Source organism: Galeopterus variegatus, unplaced genomic scaffold (genome assembly GCF_000696425.1).
Source record: "Galeopterus variegatus unplaced genomic scaffold, G_variegatus-3.0.2 Scaffold4982, whole genome shotgun sequence".
NCBI lineage: Eukaryota > Metazoa > Chordata > Mammalia > Dermoptera > Cynocephalidae > Galeopterus > Galeopterus variegatus.
The window spans coordinates 151,138-174,273 of NW_007731093.1; the positions used below are offsets into that span (position 1 = coordinate 151,138).

At 55.7% G+C, this 23,136-nt stretch overlaps 1 protein-coding gene across 1 annotated transcript in view; it reads right to left on the reverse strand.

Moving 5' to 3' along the window:
- The window catches only part of JPH3 (junctophilin 3), a 63,422-nt gene extending 47,418 nt beyond the window's left edge, over positions 1 to 16,004 (reverse strand). Inside the window, exon 1 of the mRNA XM_008588713.1 lies at positions 15,231 to 16,004. Coding sequence (XP_008586935.1) covers positions 15,231 to 15,979 — 749 coding nt within the window. The 5' untranslated portion in view covers positions 15,980 to 16,004. The remainder of the gene's footprint in view (positions 1 to 15,230) is intronic.
- Between the last annotated feature and the right edge of the window lie 7,132 nt (positions 16,005 to 23,136).

The window sequence follows — 23,136 nt, forward strand, 5'->3', positions numbered from 1 at the left end:
GGTTAACACTCAAGGGGACACAGCTCCCCAACCATCTCCCGAGAGTCTCCCTAGTGAGGCTATGCTGTCACACAGGGATGCCCCGCCAGGCAGCCCCCACGCAGGACAACTGTGCAGAGGCCAGCTGGGCAGGCGGTCGAAGGGCATTGCACAGTGACAGCAGCAGAGAGGCCACCCAGCCCTGGTTAACACTCAAGGGGACACAGCTCCCCAACCATCTCCCGAGAGTCTCCCTAGTGAGGCTGTGCTGTCACACAGGGATGCCCCGCCAGGCAGCCCCCACGCAGGACAACTGTGCAGAGGCCAGCTGGGCAGGCGGTCGAAGGGCACTGCACAGTGACAGCAGCAGAGAGGCCACCCAGCCCCCTGGGTGCACCTGGAGCCAGGCTCGCGGTCGGCACCTTCTGATGCTCTCCTGCAACCTAGAGCCTCCTACGAGGTGCGTAGAGCAGAGGCGCAGAAGGGCACAGCACAGCCAGTTCCCTATGCAGGGGCCCAAAGACTGGCTCATGCCTGCAACCTATAGGTAGTTAACAATGTTGAATATAACCTCTGGAAGTAGATACGATTGCTTAGAGAAAACTGGACATGAAAATTAAAACTTAAATAGAAAATTACTCCTATTTTATTGATGGGGAAACTGAGGCTCAGCAAAGTGGAACGACTTTCCTGGGGTGGCTGAACAGAGAGGGCTGGCAGGTCTGTGTGACTTGCCATGTGCTCTGGCAGGGGTGACGGGAAGGACCAGAAAGCTGCTCGGTAGTACCGGACATGGTGCTCCCATCCTTGCCGGTTATTACTGATGGGGGGCATGTCCCCACCTCCTGCCACCTGCTGACCCCCAAGGCAAACTGGTCGCTCACAGCCTCTAGCTAAAGAAACCTGCTGGGCCACATCCTCTGGGCACTGGCAGCAAAGAGCAGCTTGTCTGTGGTGATATCCCCCAGCCAAACTTGGGTGGGGATTTATCACGTGTCCTTGTCAGAAGGTCACCAGGTGACCAGTGGTCACACCCAAGTTAGGTGGTCACTGTCCTGCAAGAAGAGGGCAGAGCAGCTATCAGAACTCATGGGAACAACATCTCTGTGTGGCCGGGATGGGATTCAGAGGCCCTGCTAGAGAAACCCCTCTGGGTTACTGTGCAGCAAGTTTGCAACCTGTCCCTGAGGATCCCAAGGTAAAAACTGCAATGCTGATGTGGAGCTGTCTGGTGGCAGCGGTGTGCGGAGCATTCCACAAGCATCTTCCCACTCCACTCCCCAGCTGCCCCAGGAAGTGGGGTCTATTACATCATCATGCCTGAAGTGCAGATGAGGGGGCAGCTCAGAGGTGGAGGTTCCCACGACGTCTGACCTGCAGCCACAACACGGAACCACCCAGACACCTTCATCCGTATCTGCAAGCACTCGCCTCCCTCCTGTGCCTGCTGGGTACTGAGAAGGAAGCCGTCTTAGCTTAAGGGAGCTCACCACCCCAAAAGTAAATGAAAAACTCCTATACGTCAAGATAAATGCCAATACGGAAGGAAAACCAAAGTGTTTCGGGATCACCAAAAGGGGCAGCCAGCCCCCTCTGGGAGTCAGGGACGAGTTCAGAGAGGGGCGTCTGAACTGGGTCTTCAGGGATGCGTAGGAACTCGCTGGGCTTAGAAGGAAGGACGTTCCAAGCAGAGGGGACAGCACATGCAAAGAGGAAAGTACAGCGTATTTGTGGACCACCCAGAGGGTGGTGGGCAGCGGTGCAGGACGCCAGCCAGGGCCTGGAGGAAGACAAGGAGGGCTGTATATCTTTCTGGGGAATCTGGACTTTATCCTGGAGGCTTTTGAGCAATGGCATGAGTGACCAGACTGCCGTTCTTCCAGCCACGGCTCTGTCAGTCTGTCGCTGCAGAGATGTCAGCACAAGAGCAGTCAGGACAGGCAGCTGCGTGCTCTCCCAGAGAGCGTGCCATGGGGCAGGAGTCCTGCACCCTTCTCCTCCCCGTTATCTCCTCTCTGCACGGGGGTAGACAGCAAGCCCTCCGTGGAGACTGGGTTGACCCTCCCCGCACCACATAGCCTGATGCAGGTCCCAGACCCCTGAGACTAGCCTCACTGGGGGCTGGCACCAGGGGTCACAGCCAGGAGCAGAGCAGGACCTCGAAGTCTCAGATGGAGGTGGGTTGTCAACTCAAGGGGCTCACAGTTGAAGTCCTGAGCCTCCCTGAGGGACTCCTGGTCCCCACCTGCACTATGAGGACACATGGCAAGACACCCATGCCTGCACGACACCACCGTACACTAAGCTGCCAGCCTGACAGTCGTACGCTGTGGTGCAGTTCTCACGCCCCCGCCGGTGGGCTCAGGACCATCCCCAGTCACAGGCGAGGGGAAGTTAAGGATCTTGGGAAGGCATACCGTTATTAAGTCACAGGGCCAAAATCCAAGACTCTAAACACTCATCATAAAGTCTGTTGTGCTTTTCTGCAAAGGTAGCATCATATTACACATGTGACTTTAAAGCCTGTATTTTTACTTTAGCCTTTAGCCTTACATCTAGAACGTCTTAACAGGCAGCTTTGCTCTTGGAAGGAGGATGTCCAATTGCTCTTCGTGTTGCGTAGGAATGTTCAAAAAGCATCAGTAAATCAGCAGAGACAGGATCGCGGGAGCAGCACCACACGCTTCCTCCGTGTGTGCATGTATATTTACACGCACACGGAAACTACCCTTGAAAGAAACACCCCATAATATTAACAGTAGCTTTCTGGGGTGATGGGATTTGGAGGCTTCTTGGTGATCTGATTCTTTAACAAAAAGAAGAAGAAAATAGTAATGACAAGAGGGGACTGGAGGGAGAAACACATTGGGTGCAAAGGCTGGCCTGCGAGCACAGGGAGAGCAGCCCTGCCCTTGGCTGAAGGCTGGAGGACGGGAGGGAGGCTGGTTTCAGTCTCAAGCATAGGGTACTGCCTGCCACCTGGCCACCCACCTTGTGCCACCCAGCTGCTTCTCTGGGTTCCCTCCCAGCATCGCAGGCTAGCATCCACTGGACAATCCCCCTGCTCTGCCCAAGCAAGGGCCTGCTTGGCCCAGCTCCAGTCCAGACAGTACAGGGCTCCAAGGGACCAGGAGCCAGGCAGGCCTGGGAGTGCTGGTGCTGGGGGGATGCAGAAGCAGCTTGGCCAGCACAGACTTGGGTTTAAGTACACAGCATAGTGGTCAGGCCCCACAACGCCCAGTGGCTCGGACAGGACAAAAGTGCATTTCCTGTTCACATCAAGTCAAGCCAGGCACCCCTGAAATGATGGACCAGGCAACAACCAAAACCTCCTGCCAACATACCAAGGAGACCCATGGCCCCTGCGCCTCCCATCACCAGCATGCTGAGCGCTATCTGGGAAGTGCTCTTGCAAATACAAACAAAAAGAATCAGAATTTGACCAAGCCTCTTCGTCTAATTACCAATTTCAGAGCACAGAAGAGAACATTAAACCCACCCCTGGAGACACTTGGGAAAATCCAGACCATGGGAAACTCTAGGACAAACGCCTGTTTTTCTCAACCAAAATAAAGAGAAAGAGAGAGAGAGAGAGAGAGAGAGAGAGAGAGAGAGAGAGAAACAATGCAGAAACGAGAGAGGGAAGGGAAGGGGGTCTACAAATTAAAAGAAGCTTAAGAGACATCGCAACTAATGCCTACACGGGGTCTTACTTAAATCTTATTAAAACACACGATAGTAAATTTAAATAAATTTCAACAAATAAAAAATGAAACTGTCAGGAGAATGTGAAGTCTGGCTGGATTTTTAATGATGTTAAGGTATCAGTGTTATTTTTTAGGTGGAATAATGATATTGACATTATGGGTATTTTAAAAAATTATTTTTATCTCATAGAAGATATGATGCCTAAGATTTGCTTCAAAAGTCTTGGGGGAGGGGTCAGGGGTCAGGTGAAGTGGGACGGTTCAGGATCAGCTCGCAGCTCAAGCCCGGGGACTGGCCCACCGTGTCCATTACACTTTCCCCTCCGCTTTTTAGTATTTTGGGGATTTCTCATGCTAAGAAGTAAAAAGAAAAGGAAAGGAAATGGTGTCCTAACTGGCAGGGGGCTCCCTTCCAGGTGGTGACTCGGGCCCCACGTGCCTTCCAAGGCAGCTTGCAATGACAGGGAGAACCGCGAATCTGCACACAGAGACAGCAGGTGCCCTGTGGCTCACGGTGTCCCTCCCTTTTACAGTCACTGAGGCCCTTAGAGGTTGATAAAATAAGAGAGATAATAATAAGGAACCAACAGTGACAATGGGCCCTGGTGCTTGAGGACTCTACTGTTTCCTGGGGCTGCTGCAATAGATTATCACAGAATGGGTGGGTTACAACATCAGAAGTCTATTTTCTTACACTTCTGGAGGCCAAAGTCTAAAATCAAGGCGTGCAGGGCCCAGGAGGCTCGTTCCTGCCTCTTCCGGCTGTGGTAGCCTCCAGCACTCCCTGATTCCACATCCGCCAGTCTCGCCTCCACTGTCCCACGTCTACAAAGACACCAATCACAGGCCTTAGGGCACATCCTCCTTCAATAGGGCCTCATTTTAAATTACATCTGCAAAGACTGTGTTTCCAAATAAAGTCACACTCTGGTGTTTACACTGATGTGAATTTTGGGGGGACACTGCTTACCACACGACAGCACCCCCTATGACAGGTATTCTGCTACGTTCTTCAAATGCATGACCTCTCACAGTTCCAGAGGAGGTGCTCCTATCCACTTACAGGTGTGGGGCAGGGAGCAGAGACTCTGAGGGGCAGGGACAGGACTCGAACCCTGTGCTCTCTGTCCCAGCTTCTCCCCAGGAATCCAGCGCAGGGGTAGAGGCTCCTGAGGGCAGGGCTCAGGAGCCACAAAGCTGGAGGTGAGGTGGGAGAGCAACATCCTTTGGCTTCCCAATGCTTTGATGATTTCCTGAGTACTTGGATGGCACCAGAAAGTTCAGGAAGGGGCAGGGTCCCGAGCAGCTTCTGCCTGTCTTCCCTGAGGAACCCAAGCTAGGAAGGGCACTGCAGTGACTTCTTCTAGAAAGTGAACTGGCCCCGGACAGCATCTCCCTGGTGACAATGCAAAAGCAACGGGTCCTCCAGGGCCAGAGGCAGGTTTGTCCCCAGTGGGGGCCTCCACCTCTCCCCCAGGACAGTGCTTCAGGGCTGAGGGCACAGAGTCAGGCAGGATCGGCGCTTGGGAGCAATTGCACAGCCCTGCTCCTGGAAGGAGTCTCTCCGTTGGTGCCTACACAAACCTCACAGCCCAGAACTCTGCAGAACACAGTCCTCCCAAGGCCCTGCCCCAGACGCTGCAGGAACACAGAATGAGGCAGGTCCTGCCTGCAGGAGCTCACAGTCTCGTGCAGGGAGGCTGACCGCTGACACCTAAATAAGTTTAACATGAAATGAGATACAAGTATTCATTAAAAATTCAACTTGCAGGCATTTCTCCAAAAAAGGTATAAAGGTATAAAATGGCCAATAAACACACGAGAAGACGCTCGCCACTTTTAGCCATCGGGAAATGCAAATCGCAGCCACAATGAGATACTACTTCCCACCCACGAGGACGGCCGGGATCAAGAAGACAGACCAGAGCAAGTGTGGTGAGGACATGGGAGCCTGTGAGCTCTGCTGGTGGGAATGTAAAGTGGGGGTCGTCTGGCCGTTCCTCAAGAGGCAAAAATTAGAGTCAGCACAGAACCCAGCAGTTCCACTCCTAAGTGTCTACCCAAAGGATTCCAACACACGTCTGCACAGACGTTTGTACGTGAATGTTCACGACAGCATTACTCACAGCAGACAGAAGTGGAAACAAATGCCCAACAACCAACGGATGGATAAGAAAGCCTGGTCGACCTGCAGACAGAGCAGTCCTCAGTCATAGACGAGGACGAAGTCCAGCACACGTCTGCACTCTGGCACTGGGGCCAGGCACATCCTAGGTGCATCATAGGTGCTGGGTGGGTTGGATTTAATTCAGCTTAAAAAGTTAACATTTAGGGAGAGGCACCAGAAAGACATAAATACACAGATGCCACGCAGGGAGAGGCAGCTGCTCATGGCGTGCCTGGCGCAGGTGTCCACAGTGTGGGGAGTCTGGGGGCTCCAGGACCAACAGGAGCAAGCAAAACAGGGGCCTGAGGTCCACTGGGGTTAGTCTGGCCTTGATAACACCCATGTTGATGGTGACGTTGACAGAGGGGAGGGCACGTGGCCCACGCCAGGTGCTCCGAGCTGGCAGCCTCACTGTGTTTACTCTTTGTGAGGACCCGCTGCTGGGCACGCCTGTCCTCCACCCACTTTAGGCTCAAGGAGTTTAAGCAGCTTGCCTGAGGCCACAGAGCTAACGAAGAGCAGGACCACTGACCATTTCTCGCAAACATGGACAAGATCTGGGCTCAGCTGCAACAGGAGGGTTTGGGGTTAGATTCAGAGGAGAAATTCCAGGCAGTCCCCAAATCCTGGGGTGAATTGCCAAGACCATTTTGGAGTCTCTTTCCCTGGGGCCTCTCAAACAGCAAGTGTTTCTCCTGAGAGAGGCAAGTTCCATGGCCTGGGTCCCGCCGCCCTAGACCTTCTCTGCACTCTGGGCTCTAGGCCCCCCAACCTCCTAAGCCCCCCAGGCCCAGGGATCTCCTGGATGTGGCCAGCACAGGGCTGGCTTCCTGTCTCCCTGCGTCCCCCAAGGTGCCTCCGACGAGTCCAGGTGGAAAGCTGCCATGGGATAAGTCACAGGCCCCACGCTCCTGTCTGACAAGCTGCACATTTTGAGAGGCGGGCGAGGGAGGTGGCCACAATCCTAATCACATCTGACAGCTGGTATCTCCTGACCCCGTGGCAAGGGCAAGACCCCGTGGGGCAAGGACTGGAGGTGGGGGAGGTGGGGGAGGTGTGCAGGAGCCCGCTCCTCAGGCCAGACACCTGCCAGCCCTGGGGAAGCCCCACAGAAGACGCCAGAACAGACCCAGGTCAGGTTCCCTGGATCACTGTGATGGACAGGCTGAGGGTTTGCATGCAGAACCCGGAAGGCAGCCGGGCCCCCAAAACAACACACCAGCCTCTAGCCCTCAGTGACCCCCTCGGCTGGCCTTGAAACTGGCCCTTTCCCAGGGATTCTAACACCCCTTCCCCAGGCTCTCCTTTTCAGTTTCATGTTGGGAGGCCAGAGCAGGCACAGATGGGCCATCGCCCACCAGAAGGCCTCTCCTAGCATGTGGCCGGCCCTCCCACGGAGGCAGGAAGCCGCGAGTTCCCTGCATGGAGACAGCCCAACTCTGCAGAGCCTGGAGGTGCTGCTGCCAAGCAGGCCAGCCTGGTGGGGGTGCAGAGGGGACAGGCAGGCCGTTCTTGAGAGGGGAACACTGCAGCCGGATTGTGGAGCATGTGAGTTTCCTGCAGCTGTTGGAAAAAATGGACACAGACTTGGTGGCTTAAAACAACACACATTTATTCTCCTAGAGTTCCACAGCTCAGAAATCCAAACCGAGTCTTAGAGGGCTGAAATCAAGGTGTCTGCAGGGCTGGTTCCTTCTGGAGGCTGCAGAGGAGAATCCCTTTGTCCTTTCCAGCTTCTAGAAGCTTCCTGCTCCTGGTCCCTACTCCTTCAGAGCACATCACTCCAACCCTGCTTCTTGTCACTTCTCCTTCTCCAACACGGTCCTGTCCTAAGGACCCCTGTGATGACACTGGGCCCACCTGGATAATCCAGGGTAATCTCATCTCAATATCTTTAAATTAACCCCATCTGCAAAGTCCCTTTGCCACATAAGGTAACATATCCACAGGTTCTAGGGATTAGGACATGCATGTCTTTGGGGGCCTTTATTCAGCCTACCCCAGGGAGAAGCCCCTCGATGACACAGCGATCAATCAAGGCCACTCCACCACCACCCCCTGGAGCCCTCCCTTCCCATCAAGTCAAGTCAGCACAGCCTTTTCACTGGGTGATGGATGAGGCAGCGTCCACCACAAACCTTAAGTGCGCATGTCTTTTAGCCAGCAAAGCCTGCTCCGGGAGATCATGGTGCGGAAATACCAGTGCCAGCCACAAAGGTGGCTGAGCAAGGACGGCCTCTGTGGCCTTGCTCGTGAGACTGAAAGATCACACACGTCCGAAGGGCTCATTCACGGGGGAGGGGCAGAAGCTGCTGGAGCCTGCCTACCGTAGAATACCATGTAGCCGTTAAGGAAACACACAGATCCGGATACCCTGACATGGAAAGATGTCCTCAATACAAGGGACGAGAAAAGAAAACAAGCTATGAAGCAAATGCACAGCACGATTCCACTTCTGCAAAGGGAAATTACACAGGTGTGATATGCATGTTTGCATAAGCATTGAGAAGACATCTGAAAAAACTGTCATTTCCTCCAAGTGGATAGTGACTTTATACAGATCTGCCTTATTGTTTTACCGTTTTTTTACAAGGATATATTATTTTATAGTTTTAATGAGCAATAATATTTTTAAAAAACAAAATTCCCCGTTCCCCATTTCAGATCCTTAAAAGTCTTGCTTCCCATGGCCAAGACCACCCATCAGAGAGCTCCAGCCAACAGTTCATCCTCCCACCTGGACCCATGGCTCAGGGCGCTGGCGGGTGGAGATCTGTAACTCACAGAAGGACTCTGCTCTGGAGTTGGAAAGCCACTGCAGAGAGCGGAAAGGAAGCAGGTGGGGGCCCAGAGACTGGCTCGCAGACACCAGCTCAGGGACTGGCACACAGAAGGGACTCAAGAAGCAGGAGCATGGTGGGGAAGGGTTTAGAACCCCCTTTCTGAGCAGGCCTCATCCCAGGTTTTGTGCACCGAATCTTTCCCATCCCAGGAGCAACACTGTATTTAAAAGGCATTTGAAGGATGCCAGCAGCCACCCCTGTATTTATGAATGGGGATCTCAGAACCTGGTCTGTGTCTGCAGGGGCCCAAGAGAAGGAGCAGGGCAGACAGCAGAGCCCAGACATGAGCTCCAGTCCTGCCCCGGCCACTGATCTGGGCAATGTCCTCCTTAGCATCTGAGGCCAAGTCTCTCCTGAGTTCACTGTCCCACTGAGCCCGTAGGGCAGTCCCAATCCATTAGAAGGGCCTGCCTGGCATGAAGATTCTGAATGCAGCCGTCAATTAGCCATGTCTGCCACAGGTGCAGGGAAGGAGGAAGGGCCCCAAAGGTGCCAAGAACTTGTCATCTCTTATCTAAACGTCTGGTCAAAGCCCTGCACCCTCAGCAAAGAATCACAAGACAGGGATGTCAGCTGACAGCTGCCACACAGGCTTGCTGTCACGATCCTGTGAACTGCCACGAGACCTAGCCGGCCTCAACTCATAGCAGCAGGTGCCACCAACCATGTGGCCACCACCTAGAAGCCCCTGCACATGCCTGGCCTCTGCAGCCCACTTCCCACACCTTCTAGGACAGACCAGGGCCATCCCCGCCCCAGAGCCTCCCCAGCCCACCCTGCATACACCCTGCCCACAGGCCCGCGCCCATGCCCACCCCAGGGCTGCTCCTGCAGGGAGCAAAGAGCCTCCGAAAGCAGCAGCCACCCCGCCCCCACCTCCTCCTCACTCACCTCAAGCAGACAGGGTCACACCCAGGAGACAGGGTTGACTCACCACTCCAGGCTGTGGGTTTAACGCCAGAGAGGAGCTGTGCCAAGTAGAGGGCAGGAAGGACTCGAGAATTTGGGCATCGTCATTCTGTGCCTGCCCGGCACGTCGGGCTATTCTTCCTCTCCCAGTCCCCCACCTGGCCACCATCAACCGAAAGAGCAAGTTTGGGAGCAAAGCCAGGTCCCCTGCAGGGGTGTCGAGGTGCACATCCCAGCCTGTGTGTATGCGCACGCACCTGTGTCGCAGTTATTCTCATCTCGTCATTTCAGCACCTGCTGCCCGAGCTGCGCTGAGCACCACACAGACACCCTCTCATGTAAGTCCCACCATGCACAGCCCTGTGCAAGTTCCTCTCCACCACCCTCTGCAGAGACAGGTGACCGCCAAGGCTTCCAGGAAGGTCAACAGCTGGGACTTTGGGGCCCACTCATCAACACCACACTAAACCTGCAAGACAAATGGTCCTCTCTTCTGTTCATTTTGCCAGAAGATGCCACCATGGGCGGCCCTGGTGTATAGTGGTGAGCATAGCTGCCTTCCAGGAGATGCCACCGTGCTAAACCCAGAGGGGGTTCACCTCCTGCCCCTTGAGGGTCTGTGGCCCCAAGGAGCAGGAAGGGTCCTGTGGGAACATGGCTCTGGCGTGGCCACCCCAAGTCCCTCGCCCGCCTTGCAAGTTGGCCCAGAGTTCCCCTGCCTCATGGCAGCCGTGGCCCCCGTCCCCCTCTTGGTCCCCCACACCAAAAGAAGCAGCTATGCAGCCCCTGATAAAGAAAGTGGGGCCTAAGCAATCATTCATTCACTCACTCATTCATTCAGAACACAGTGACCAAGCAGAGACCCCATGGCACGCGCTGGTCCAGGCCCTGGGATTCAGAGTGAACAGAACAGACACAAACCGCTGGCCCGGTGGGGTCCCTGTTCCAACAGAATGAAGGTCAGTTCATCATAATCCCTCCTGCTCCTGCTGTGCTACTGCTCTGCAAACCCTCTGGGTCTCCTCACAGCAACGTTTACATGCTGCGTCACAGGCAGGCAGAGAGAGTGGCTCAGGAGAAGCGACCCTGCCAGGTTCTCATGACTCCTGCATGGGCTGTACCCTCTTCCCTCACCCTCAGCAGACACAGCGGGTGGGGGCAGCACCTCTGCACGGAACCTGGACGCAGCCTCAGACACTCCTCCCCCGGGAGGGCAGGGGTGGGGAAGGGTGAACGCTGCCAGGCTGCCCCCGTCCCTGCCCCTGCTCAGCCTCCACTGGAGCGTCCCTGCCTTCCTCTGGCTTCTACCCTGGGGGCCGTGATAGCTTGCATGGCAGAGGGGCTCTGCTGCTGAAATGGAATGTGCGACAACCGTCGGTCCTCTTGCACCTCTAGCGTGGGTGACGTGTTTGTGTTCTGATTCCAGCAGCTGTGAGCTGGTACTCTGGTGAACAGCAGATCAAGGACGGTGGTTCCATTTCAACTTCCAGACCCACGGGGGCTGCTAGGAGGACTCTGACCGGATGGTCATGTCTGCCGTGGGCAAAGGGCGGGGGGATCAGAAGAGGCAGCCTGGTCAGCATGGAGGCGACCCGCTTGCCTACCTGGTGCGGGAGGCTTCATACAAACACACTGAGCACAGGAGGGGAGGACAGGCCTGCGTCCTCTGCGCCCACCCCCTTTCCCAGGACCGCTGTTAGGGGACACAGCAGGTGGAGCCCGTCATAGCCACATGCTTGTGGCAGTCCCCAGAAGGTGAGAAGGACACACAGGAGGAAGGCACGGGGCAAACAGCAGCCCTTTCTGGCTGACCCCAGCACAGTGTCTCAACCCACTCCTTTCTCTGCAGCAGAGGGTCCCACACAGCCCTCGTCTCCCATGGCTCGTCTCCCATGGCTCGTCTCCGTGGTGGGCCACCTGACCCAGCACCCATGAGGACTGAGAGAAGCGTGGGGTTCCCAGATCAAGGGCTCCAGCATCAGGGAGGCCCCAGACCAGCTGGGACAGATGGGGCTGGGGCCCGGCCATGTGTGCGCGTACAACCTTGCAGCACCATGCAACTACCTGGGGAGCTCAAAAGACTCAAAAGCCCAGACAGCGACCACAGCATCCCTGCCTAGATCCCCCAGGTGATTCCAGTGCATGGTGAGGGGCTGAGAACCAGGCCTAAGGAGGACCCCCAGCTCCCTGCTCCTAGCTGTGGGAACATGGGCCAGTCCCCTTAGCAGCTCTGGGCCTTAGTCCTCCCCTCTGCGAGGTGGCAACAATGGCACCCTCCTCAGGGTTCCAGCTCCATGCACCCCCCACTGCCCCATCTTCCAGGAAAGCTCATGTCCCCTGCCCTCACTGCAGCCGTCCCTACGAGCTCCAGTGAGGACAAAGCAACCTCTTTCTCAGCTCACCCAGTTGGACAGGCATGGCCATGCCCAGGCGAGGGCAAAGTGACACAGCCCCGCCACTCCCCCGCCGTCTCTCTCGCTGTGACAGTGACCTCAGCCCGCCCCTCGCTGGCTGCTCTCATGCTCCAGTGGAGGGTCAGCCCCGGGGCTTCAGGGCCGCTGAGCCAGCCATCCATCACGGCTTCCGTCCTGAGGACAACAGCCTCTGCTCCCTTCTCTCTCTCTCTCTCTCTCTTTTTTCCAAATTCTAAGCCCATTGAGAAAATGTAGGAAACACAGCTCTGGGCTGCAGCCTGGAATAGAGGCTCGCCATTGTAGTGACCCAGGACACTGTGTTGCCTGTGACTCTGGGCACTAGGAGGCCTGGCTGCAGCTCACACATGCAGCTGCCTGTGGACACGCTGGCGCAGGGCAGGGCTGGGGTGACAGCTGCACCAACGTTGGTGTCCCCATGTACCAGGTCCCACACCAAGGGCACTGCATGGAGCATGGAGCCCAATCCCCTCCTTCAAGGGGGAACCCAGGCCCAGAGAGGGTGAGCAACCTGCCAAGGTCGCTCAGCAGCAAGGGCCCGGGTTGGACATGGCCTGGGGTCTTGGAGGCCAGACTCCAGGAAGCGGGTTCCCCAGTTAAGGCCTGACGCCTCCTCCCTCACACTGTAAGTGCCAGACTCTGCAATTCAGGATGTTCTGGTGACCTGGGAGGAGATGCACCCAGCCCCCATGTCCGCATGTGAGTGAGTGTGAGGATGTGTGTGTGGTGTGCGTGTGTGCAGCTAGGCCCTTTCTCACACAGGGGCCAGGCTGCAAAACCCCAGTCGTTCACTCTCTCTGGCACCTGCAGCACCTGCGACAGGACTGAGTCTACTTGGCGACACCGTGTGTGCAAAAGACAAGCCTGGGGCCGGGGTTGGCCAGTGGGGCTGAGGGTGGCTACAGAGGTTCAGTGGACGAATGGGGAGGGGGCTCTGCCAGGGCGTCTGCAGCTGTGCACACACACGCACGGGCTCCCGCCTTCCCTCTCTCCTGGGGTCCATCCGCCCACCCATCCATTCATCCATCTGTCCTTCTGTCCAGCAGATAAAACACAGGAGAGGCCCCAGGAGCTGTGCCACACCCAGGCCGGCCACCAGCCAATGCCATGACGGGCTAGTGACTTACCAGTCACCTGAGCTGGACCCAACTTCTTTGTGTCTCTGTCCCTTCCGGGCCCAGCCTCTCGGTTTCTCCCAGTCATGGAGGCCACTCCTATGTCAGAGCCTCCCCCAGCCCCATGCTCTCACACGTGTGGGACATCAGCACCCCTACCCCGAGGGGCAGGAGCCAGCCACAAATGAAGCTGTGACCACGTGAGCCTCCTGGGCCTCCTCCCGCTTCACAGATGAGGGACTAAGGCACAGAGGTGACAACCTTGCCAGGGACCTCCTCACGTACTGGCCCGGCTCTGCTGGCAGCATATCCTGCTCCTTCACATCCCATGGGGTCTGAAAACTGTTTTGTGCCCACATCCTCAGTCCTAAAGACATTCACCTGGGGACGGGGCCCTCAAGTCGGTCCTGTGGAGCACGCACTGTCCAGGAAATCCCTGTGCTTCTGTCTTACAAGCCCTCAGCTGAGGACCAACCTTCACGCCAGGCGGGAGCCATCCTGAGCGTCTTGCCATCTCTGACCCCACTGTCCCTGGCCCCACAAACTGCCTCTTGTCCACTGGGTCAAAAAACCAAAATACACAGGGTCGGAAAACACAACAAAACAACTGGAAGGAAGGAGATTCGCCAAAATGCCAAGGACTCTCAGATGATATGTCAGACCACAGCCAACGCAGCTTTCCTCCTCTTAAGTATCATTTTCCAATTTTCTTACATGGAGCAAGTGTTACATTTATGATGGAAAAATAACTATTGAACCTAATTTGTTCTTAAAATACCAGGTGAGTAGTCATACACGCTGCTATTTATTTCCCTGCCCGAACATTCCTGGGGGAGTTAGAAGGGGGCGGTCAGAGCACTTTGGGACCTCCATACTCGGGTAGTAATGCCATTTTCCTTCTGTTTGGCTCCTGGGAATGGATCTGGTTTTCTCTAAAACCACGGACGCTGTGAGCCACAGGTGTTCTGCCAGCAACCCACAGCCATCGATTTGGCACTTTCCCTGTAGATCAAAGATCACTGGAAATCAGAACCAAATGGGCTAAGTTTTTTGTGCATGTGTGTGTGGCAACATGTTAACAATAGTTTAATCTGGAGTATACAGTGTTCATTGAGATATTTCTTAAAAGTTACTTTTAGCACTTTAATTAGCGACAAGGTCGGGAGGGCTGAGCCATAACTGCGCTGGAAGCTTTCCTGGGAGAACTCCAGGCCTGCTCCAGGCTGGGAATAGAAGCATCAAGAAAGACGCAGGGAAATGTCCTCCTAGAGGCCTCCCAGGGCAGACCCTGGTGACCCCACCCTGACCAGAAGCAGGCGCTGGCAGGAAGCAGAGGCTGCGTTTCCCAAAACGCCTTCCGAAGCCTTGATAAAGCCGACGAGTGACTCAGTTACTTTAGAGCCCGGGGTCCACCTGTGGGGCCCAGGCTTTCCCCAGAACAACCTCCCCAGCCTGCAGCAGCGGCTCCCACACCTCTGCGGCCCCTTGCCACCCCCAGCCTGGCTGGGAGGCTCATGTGCCCACCTCTGCAGTCTCCTCTGGCCCGGAACCACCTATACCAACACCTAAAGACACCTTGTCATCCACAAGGCACCCACTATGGTCACCTGTGACCCCTTTCTTAGGGTCTGATGTCTGTGCCAAACCCCGAATTCAGTAGATCCCAAAGCCCATTCAGGGTGCTGGTGGCCAAAAGCACCAAGCCTCACGTGAGCCAGCAGCTGCCCGTGGAGCACTGCGCCAACAGAACAGACCACCTGCTCTACCCATCAGCATTTCACGTTAGACACCAGCATGTGGAACAGATAAAAGAGACGCTGGTCTGTGTGGGAGAGAATCTGTAGGTCCAGAACCCCTCATGCCCCACCCCTGTCCATGGCCACTTACTTCTGAGACTTCCAAGGAACTCCAGGGTTCCCTGGGGTATAGTTTGAGAAGCGCCAGTGTCAGCCTCAAACTGGGCACAGCTCAAGGCCTCAAGGGACCGTGTGACTGACCAGACCAGGCCCGCAACCCCCCACCAAGTGACTGAGATCAGTCAGCCCCACCAGGCCGTGGCCGCCCCCTCGCCCTCCTACCTGGAAGCCGCAATCTCAGCCTTCTGCTTGGCGATGGTGGCCGCCCGCTCGGCCGCCTCCACGGCCCGGTCCACCTTCTCGCGGATCTTGCTGGCCCGCAGCGGGATGAGGTTCTTGCGCTTGCCGCTGACGAGCACGTTCTGCTTGTACTTGCCCTCCTCCTTGGTGCCGTCGGGGAAGGTCATGCAGCCGTAGCCATGCCGCCGGTTGCCGGCCCACTCGCCCTCGTACTTGAGCCCATCCGAGCGCTGGCTCACGCCGAAGCCCGATCGCTTGTCGTTCTTCCACTCGCCCACATAGGTCTCGGTGGTGGTGGCGTCAATGTCATCCTCGATGACGGCCAGCTCGGCCTCGGCCTCGCCCAGGCTGATGGTGGAGTGGATGTCGCTGGCCGTGGAGCTGACGGTGCTCATGCCCGCCTCGCTGCGGAAGGAGCTCTGCTTGCTGCGCTGGCTGGCCAGGCTGCTCTTGGACTCGGACTTGCGCAGCTTCAGCCCGCTCAGCAGCGAGCGCCGGAACAGCCCTTTCTTCTTGCTCTTGAGGATCTCGGAGTCGCTGTGCGCCACGAGCACGAAGCCCCCCCGGGACACGGCCGGGCTGCCGGCCACCGCCGGGGAGGCGTCCGGGTGCAGCGCCGTGCCGTTGGTGTGCTCACTGCGCAGAGAGTTGATGGATGTCCTCAGGGGTGAGCGGATGACTGCTGCCATGCCATAGGGGACACTCTGCCGCACGCCGTAGCCCTGGCGCATGCCACCAACCCACTGGCCCTGGTACGTCCCTGGGGAGACAAAGGAGAAAGGGGTGAGCTCCCGGGACCGAGGAGACGGGGGAGGGAACATAAAGAGGGAGTGTCCGTGTTTCTGCGCCTGCACTTTCGAGCTTGATGAAACCTGGTGAGGCGACATCAGCCTGATGGACCACGGCGAGTTTTTATAATTTATAACACTGATGGTGGCTTTTAAAGAAACTTCTGTCCTGCTTCCCACAGTTGGATTTCATTCTCTCTCTTAGAAATCGGGGAGGGGAGGGCCGGCCTGTGGCTCACTCAGGAGAGTGCGGTGCTGATAACACCAAGGCCATGGGTTCGGATCCCATATAGGGATGGCCGGTTAGCTCGCTGGCTGAGCGTGGTGCTGACAACACCAAGTCAAGGGTTAAGATCCCCTTACCGGTCATCTTTTAAAAAAAAGAAAAAAAAACAAAAAAGAAATCGGGGAGGGGAAAGGGAGGCGTCAGAGCGTGTGACGGAGAATAAGGAGCACGGAACCAGCATGAACTGGGGGCCCTGCGCCTGGGCAGAGGCCGACCCCAGGAAGGCTGGGCGGGTGTCGTGAGGAAGGAGAAAGCAGCACGCCTGGGCCCCAGGGCCGATGCACGGTGGGACGCAGGTCTGGGCTTCTCCCCACTGGGCACTGCATGGGCTGCCTGGAGAGGCAGTGGCCTCCCCTTGCCGGGGTACCCAAGAAGAGTTTGGAAGACCACGCAGCAGGGACACCATGGAAGAGATTCAAGTGCATGGGGAAGGGGTGGCGACTGACAGCCTTAGGCATTAAAATCGGCAGACCCGATATACCCAAAAGAAGTGAAGGCAGGGACTGAAGAGAAATGTGCATGCTCATGTTCACAGCAGTGCTGTTCACAACAGCCAAAAAGGCGAAAACTACCCAAGTGTCCACCAATGATGAACGGATACCCACCATGTGTCCTTCCATCCAACGGGACATCCTTCTGCTACAGAAGGGAATGAAGTGCTGACGCACGTGGTGCAACACGGATGAGCCTGAAGACATGATGCTAGGTGAGAGAAGCCAGCCCATCTCTATAAAATGTCCAGAACAGGCAAATCCATAGAGACAGACAGTGGTGCCAGGGCGGGGCAGGGGCTGATGGGGAGTTATTGCCTAACGGGTACAGTTTCTGTTTGGGACGATGGACCAGTTTTGGAAATAGATACTGATGATGGCTGCACAACATTGCAAATGCAGTTAATGCCACTGAATTGTACATTTGAAAGTGGTTAAAATGGTAAATTTTATGCTATATACGTCTTACCACGAAAAAATGAAAAGGAAATCAGCAGATCCAGGCTTGTTTCATGCTCTCCTTATTAGCTTGTGTGACTTTGGGCAAGTTTCTAGATCTCTCTGACCCTTGGTTTCCTTATCTACAGAATGGGTCCACAACTCCTCATGCCGTAGGTCCTTGTGGGAATTAAATGAGCCTCAGCATGGCTCCTGACATGCATAAACCCAGCCTACTGCAGTCACCAGCGGGAGTCACTACTGCACCAGGCCACCAACTGTGGGGGCTCCCCACCCTGGTAAGGGCTTTTGGGGGGAGAACGGAGAGTCTGTACCACACTCTGCCAACTCACTGCAGCAGAGACTGAAACACCAACACCTCATCCCCAAATCTCACCCTTAGCTTACTGCCCCTTCTATGTGAGGATTGGGGACAGGCTTTTCAATTAAAACACAGGATGCCTGGTTAAATCTGTGAGTTTCAGATAAACATCAAACAGTTTTTTAGGGGATATATTACATGGGGCATACTTTTACTAAAAGAGTGTTCTTTGATTATGTGAAATTCAAATTTACCTGAGCGTCCTATATTTTTATTTGCTAAATCTGGCCACCCCACCCAGCTGTGACCTTCCAAAGTGGTGCCTCTGGTCTCACCGAGACAGGGGCACTAAGGAGTCCCAGGTGGCAGGCCACCTCCTGAAGCTGAGGATCACCCTGGGAAGGAAGGAGACTCAGCCCATGCCCTGACACTCTCCTTCTCCCCACAGGAAGCTTAGAGACAAAGATGGAAACAAAAGTTTCAAAACTGAAGGCGTAATGGATATCTAAAATGTGGTCTATCCATACAGTAGAATATTACTCAGCCCTAAAAACGAAAGGAAATTCTGGCATGTGCTCCAACACGGTTGACCTTGAGGACATTATGCATGGGAAATAAGCCAATCATGAAAAGACACACTGCACAACCCACCTGCACGAGGTGCCTAGAGTAGTCAAGTTCACAGAAATACAGTGGGGCGAGGACCAGGGGCTGGGGGTGGGGTGAGGAGCTGGTGTTCCACAGGGACAGAGTGTCGGTCTGGGAAGATGAAAATGTTCTGGAGATGGACGTTGTTGATGGCTGTACACAGTATACTTAACACCAATGAAATACACACTGAAAAATGGCTGTAATGGTAAAATTTCTGTTATGTGTATTTTACCACAGTATTTTTAAAAAGAGGAATGTGCCACCACGTTCACCAGGACCATAGTCTGGTTGAGGCTGTGAAGTGCGGGGACCTTGGGGGTTCAGGGAGAGGTTAGGAGCCCTCGGGCAGCCCCACACTTTCTGAATCTGTGCTTTGGGAAAGTTTCCTTTAACCCCTCTGTGCCTAAGTTTCCTCATCTGTAAAATGGGGAAGAGGGCTGTGCAGACTAAATGAGATAATAATTGATGCAAGTGCTGGAAGGTCTTTAATGCTCAGTTAACAGTAACTACTACCAACATTGTCACTAAACCCTTAGAAAGGAAATACACCCTCTTTGGGCACACACAGTTTGGAAGTGGAAGGGGCGGGATTCGAACCCCGAGGCAAGCCTGGATCCAGGGCTCGCCTGTCCTACCCAGGCTTGAAGGTCAACCTTTGTCCTGCACCCAGTGAGCTCCTGCTCACCCTGGCCCAGAGTCATCAGGCTGGGAGCTGCACCTCGCCCTGTGAAATGTGCAGGCAGACCCCCAATTCCTCCCTCAGATAAAGGGGTGATAAGGGACTCGTCTCAACAAGGGGGATCAAGGCACTTCGTCTGTGTCCTATCAATGGATCCACACAACCCCACCAGTGGGGTATTATTTTCCCATCCTGCAGACATGGAAGCAGACAAGCATACTGCATAAACGTGGAGACCAGAGGCCAACGCGAGTTTGTTCTGAGCGGACAGGCAGAGTGGGGATTCCAGGTCCAGGCTGGCGGTCCACGCGCACTCTTGCCTGCTGGGCTTCGACCTCCTCCCAGCTACCCCTCACTGCAGACGGGCGGGCAGGAGCCGGGGCTGACCGGGCCTTGAGTGTGGGCTCCCTGGAATCAGGCAGCTCCAAGTCTACAGCCGACTTTGGTACTTACACTACGACCTGGGGGAAGTCAGTTCACCTCTCAGAACTCAGCTTATCTACCTGCGAAATGGGGGTGACCTACATCCAGCTGCAGGTCTCAACACTACCGCGTACACTTGCAGAGTGCTGGGTGTGGCCTCGTGGCGCACAGTGGGACAGAGGGTGAAGCCTCCTGGCCCAGGGTTTGCAATTTCACTGCATTTGAGCTTCTGTCCCCAGTGGACACATATCTCTGATTCCATAATTGACATCAGTTATAATAAAGTGGGTTTGGATGCACAGAAACACTCGGTACCAGACTTGCTATGACCGCCTGGGTGGCCTGGCCTCATCACCCCTGGCAAAGGCCTGGAAGAAAGAGCAAGAACCAAGCAGCCCCGGGACAGGGACGGGCAGTGAGGGGTACAGCTCCTCCCCAAAGGGAGGCTGTGGGAGCCAGAGCATCCCCTGGCCAAAGTTGTTTCCTTCCCCTCCCTCAACTGCCCAATAATGTAGTTTTTACAAAAATGGAGGAACTGAGATTACGCACCTGCACTGTCCAGCAAGACCACTACTCTCCATGTGCAGCTATTTGAATTTATACTTAGTTACAGTAAATTAAAGAGCCTAAAACTTGTTCCTGGTTGTACCAGCTATACCCCAAGTGCTCAGTAGCCACGTGCAGCTGGTGGTGGCTGTGCTGGATGGTGCAGATATGGCTTGAGACCCTCTAACCCAAAGTCATGGACAGGGCAGGAGGGCGGCAAAGGGCTGAATCCAAGTCGCTGGTTCCCAGTGGCTGTTCTGTGAATCTGACTGTCGTCTGCAGAATGCTGAACCCAATGTCTGTTGCTGCTAACACCCCAAGCAGCTTGTATGTGAAAAGACAGAACCCAGCATGGCTAAGCACAAAGGGAAGATGGCGTGGTGCTCGCGGGCCACTTGTCCTTGCAGGACACTGGGAGGGTCTGTCCCAGTCAGCACGGCTCCCAAAGCAAGGACTGCATCCCGTCTGCACTCTCACCCCGACCCCAGAGCTGGTGCTGGCCCCTCACAGAAAGCCACCCCAGATGCAGGTGGATCCTTGGGGGCGGGGGGCACCCTCTCTTTCCAGATGCTCCCATGAAGGCATGGTCAGAGGTGGGCATCTGTGCCCCTCCACATGCAGGTGCCCCCTGGATTCTCTTGCAGCCACCTGACCTCCTGATCCAAAAGATAAGGGCCAGCCCCTCCATCCCTACGGGCAAGACCTGGAGTCAGGAGACATAGTAGACTTCAGGAGAGGAACAAACCTCCCTAAGCCTCGCCTGTACAATGTCAGCGAGAATGACCCAGACCTGCGGGGACAGCATACAAGGTGAGGCCCCTGGTAGGTCTCCTGCCCGAGTGGTGTCTGCACCCCCACAGGGCTGTGAAAGCCCGAGGTTCTGACTCAGTCGGCTGGTGAGGCCCAAGAAGCTGCATTCCTAGAGCCTGGGCACCCTACTCTGCATCTGCTGGGACAGTGGCTCAGCGCCTGGCTGGGTGCCTGGCCCACCGCGGGCAGCAGGCCTCACTGTTAATGAAATCGATGCTGTCTGAGTCCAAAGCCAGAGCCCAGGGCCCGCACAGCCCACGCACCTCAGCGGCGAGGCCCGGGCCCCACCAGCTCCTAGCCCTGGGGCAGGGTGGCCATGGTGCTGGCTGAGCAGTGCGTTCCGTTAGGGCTGCACATCTCACACACACACACTTATTCTCCTTGCCTGAAGCTCCACCCATCTGCTGAAGTTCTACCGAAGCCTTAATTCCAGAGCCCAGAGGACAAGCCTGGTGGAAATCATAACCTCTTCCAGGGCCAGGATAGTGTCGGCACGGAGCCCCCAACCCTAAGCCTGACACTGACCCCAAAGAGCAGCCCATGAGGCAACCCCGGGGCTGGGGGCAAGAGAGGTCCCCTGGGGTGAACAAGGAGCCCACTGCAGACCTGAGCCCAGAGCCTCAGCCCCGCCCCGAGGGACACAGGGTGGCAGGGAGGCCCCTCACACATGGCCCCTGAAGCATGAGGGAGGTGGCAGGAAGAAGCCCCCACCCAGGGACCTGTAGGGCATCCCAGTGCCAAGTGAGGAGGGGAAAGGGGAGACAACCCCTGAGCTCTGCACAGTCAGATGGTCACATTTAATCCACATGGCGCCCTGGGAGCTCAGGGCCCACTCAACAGACAAGTAAACTGAGGCTCAGAGAGGTACAATAGCTGCCAGTGTCACCTGGCTCAGGTGGGAGCTGACCTAGGTTGGGCTGACTCCAAAGCCAGCGTGGAGGGTCTCTGGGCCTGGAGACAGCTGAACCCCTTTCTCTTGGCCAGCCCCACATTGTGCCCATATGCAGATATGCCACAACCTCACACCTGTCTTCTCCTGTCCTGGAGGGCCACTGACCTGGACTGGACCCTGGACTTGCTCTGGCTGGCCTGGCCTGGCTGGGTGGACACAGGCCAGAGCCCTCTCCCCTGTCACAGATGAATGGAACCAGGGTAGACCCTCCCTAAGCCTGGCCAATCATGCTGGCCTGGGCTTGCGGCAGCGGGGGTGGGGTGAGGTTGGGGCTTGATAGATGGTTCTATTGCACACTTGGCTGGAAGTTCTTCTGTTCTGGTGCTGGCCAGTACAGGGACCAAATCTTGGACCTTGCTGTTGTCAGCACCATGCTCTGACCTATTGAGCTAACTGGCCAGCCCTGGCCAGGGGGTCTTGAAGACCGCAGTGACCACTTCCACCCAGAGATGCAGAGAATCAGATCTGCAGAGAAAGAAAGAAACAAGTACAAGTAGCTGGGCCCTTCCCTCCGAGGACAACAGAGGTGGCACTGCTGGTTTCCGGACATCTTCAGTCCCACCATTGAGCCCATATTTCACCAATGCCACTCTGAGTGGGTTTTTGTCCCTAGTACCCAAACACCCTCTGCCACGTCGCTCCAGAAAAGACCCCTGTCCTTGGGATCTGCATCTTTCATGCACCTTCTGGGGCCCCTAGTAACCAGGCTGTGGGCCACTTCAGACTTGGCAGCGTGTTGAACGAGCTTCTCCCCAAGAGGGTGAGCAGACAGCGTCCACAAAGCTCCAGGACACTTTTCTCCAGGTGGATGCCAACCCTGCGCCCAGCCTCCCTGGCTGGACACAATACCCTGCACCCAGCCTTCCTGCCTCATCTGCAGCTGCCTCCATCCCCAGAGGGCAGGTGGCCTGTTGTGCAGAGGCCCCTCCTTGGCATGCCTGGTGCCAGCCAAGTCCTGGATGGTGGCGGATGAGGCTGTTTGATCCACCTGATGACAGCACCGAGCATTCAAGTTGTACCTCCTCGGTTCTTTTGTTTCACACTTCAACCAGGATGTGGTTTTCCCTTCTGGAAACGAATGGTGGAGAGTCCATTATGTCCAGAGTTAAGATGACCACCAGAGCAATTTCACAGCACAGGGACCAAGCCCAGAATCTCCAAACTGGGCAGGACTCTGAAATGGCCTTGGATGGATGAAGCTAGTGCTTCCCGAAGGCCCCTGAAGACAAAAATCACCCGCTGCGTTGTACTTTTAAAAAGAAAAAAAAAAAAAAAACCATTATGAGGCCCCAGCTCTGACTACTGAACCAGTATTTCCAGAGGAGACCAGGTAACCTGCACCTGTCGAAGCCACCAGGAGAGTCTTGCTCTTGGGGACATCCCAGTGTTTTAGGGAGCTGTGAAGACCAGGGAGGGAAGCAGCCAGGTCAGGGTCACCCAGCTCGTGAACAGCAGAGCCTGGACCATGGGCATCAAAGCACACTAGGTGTACTATGTTCTGG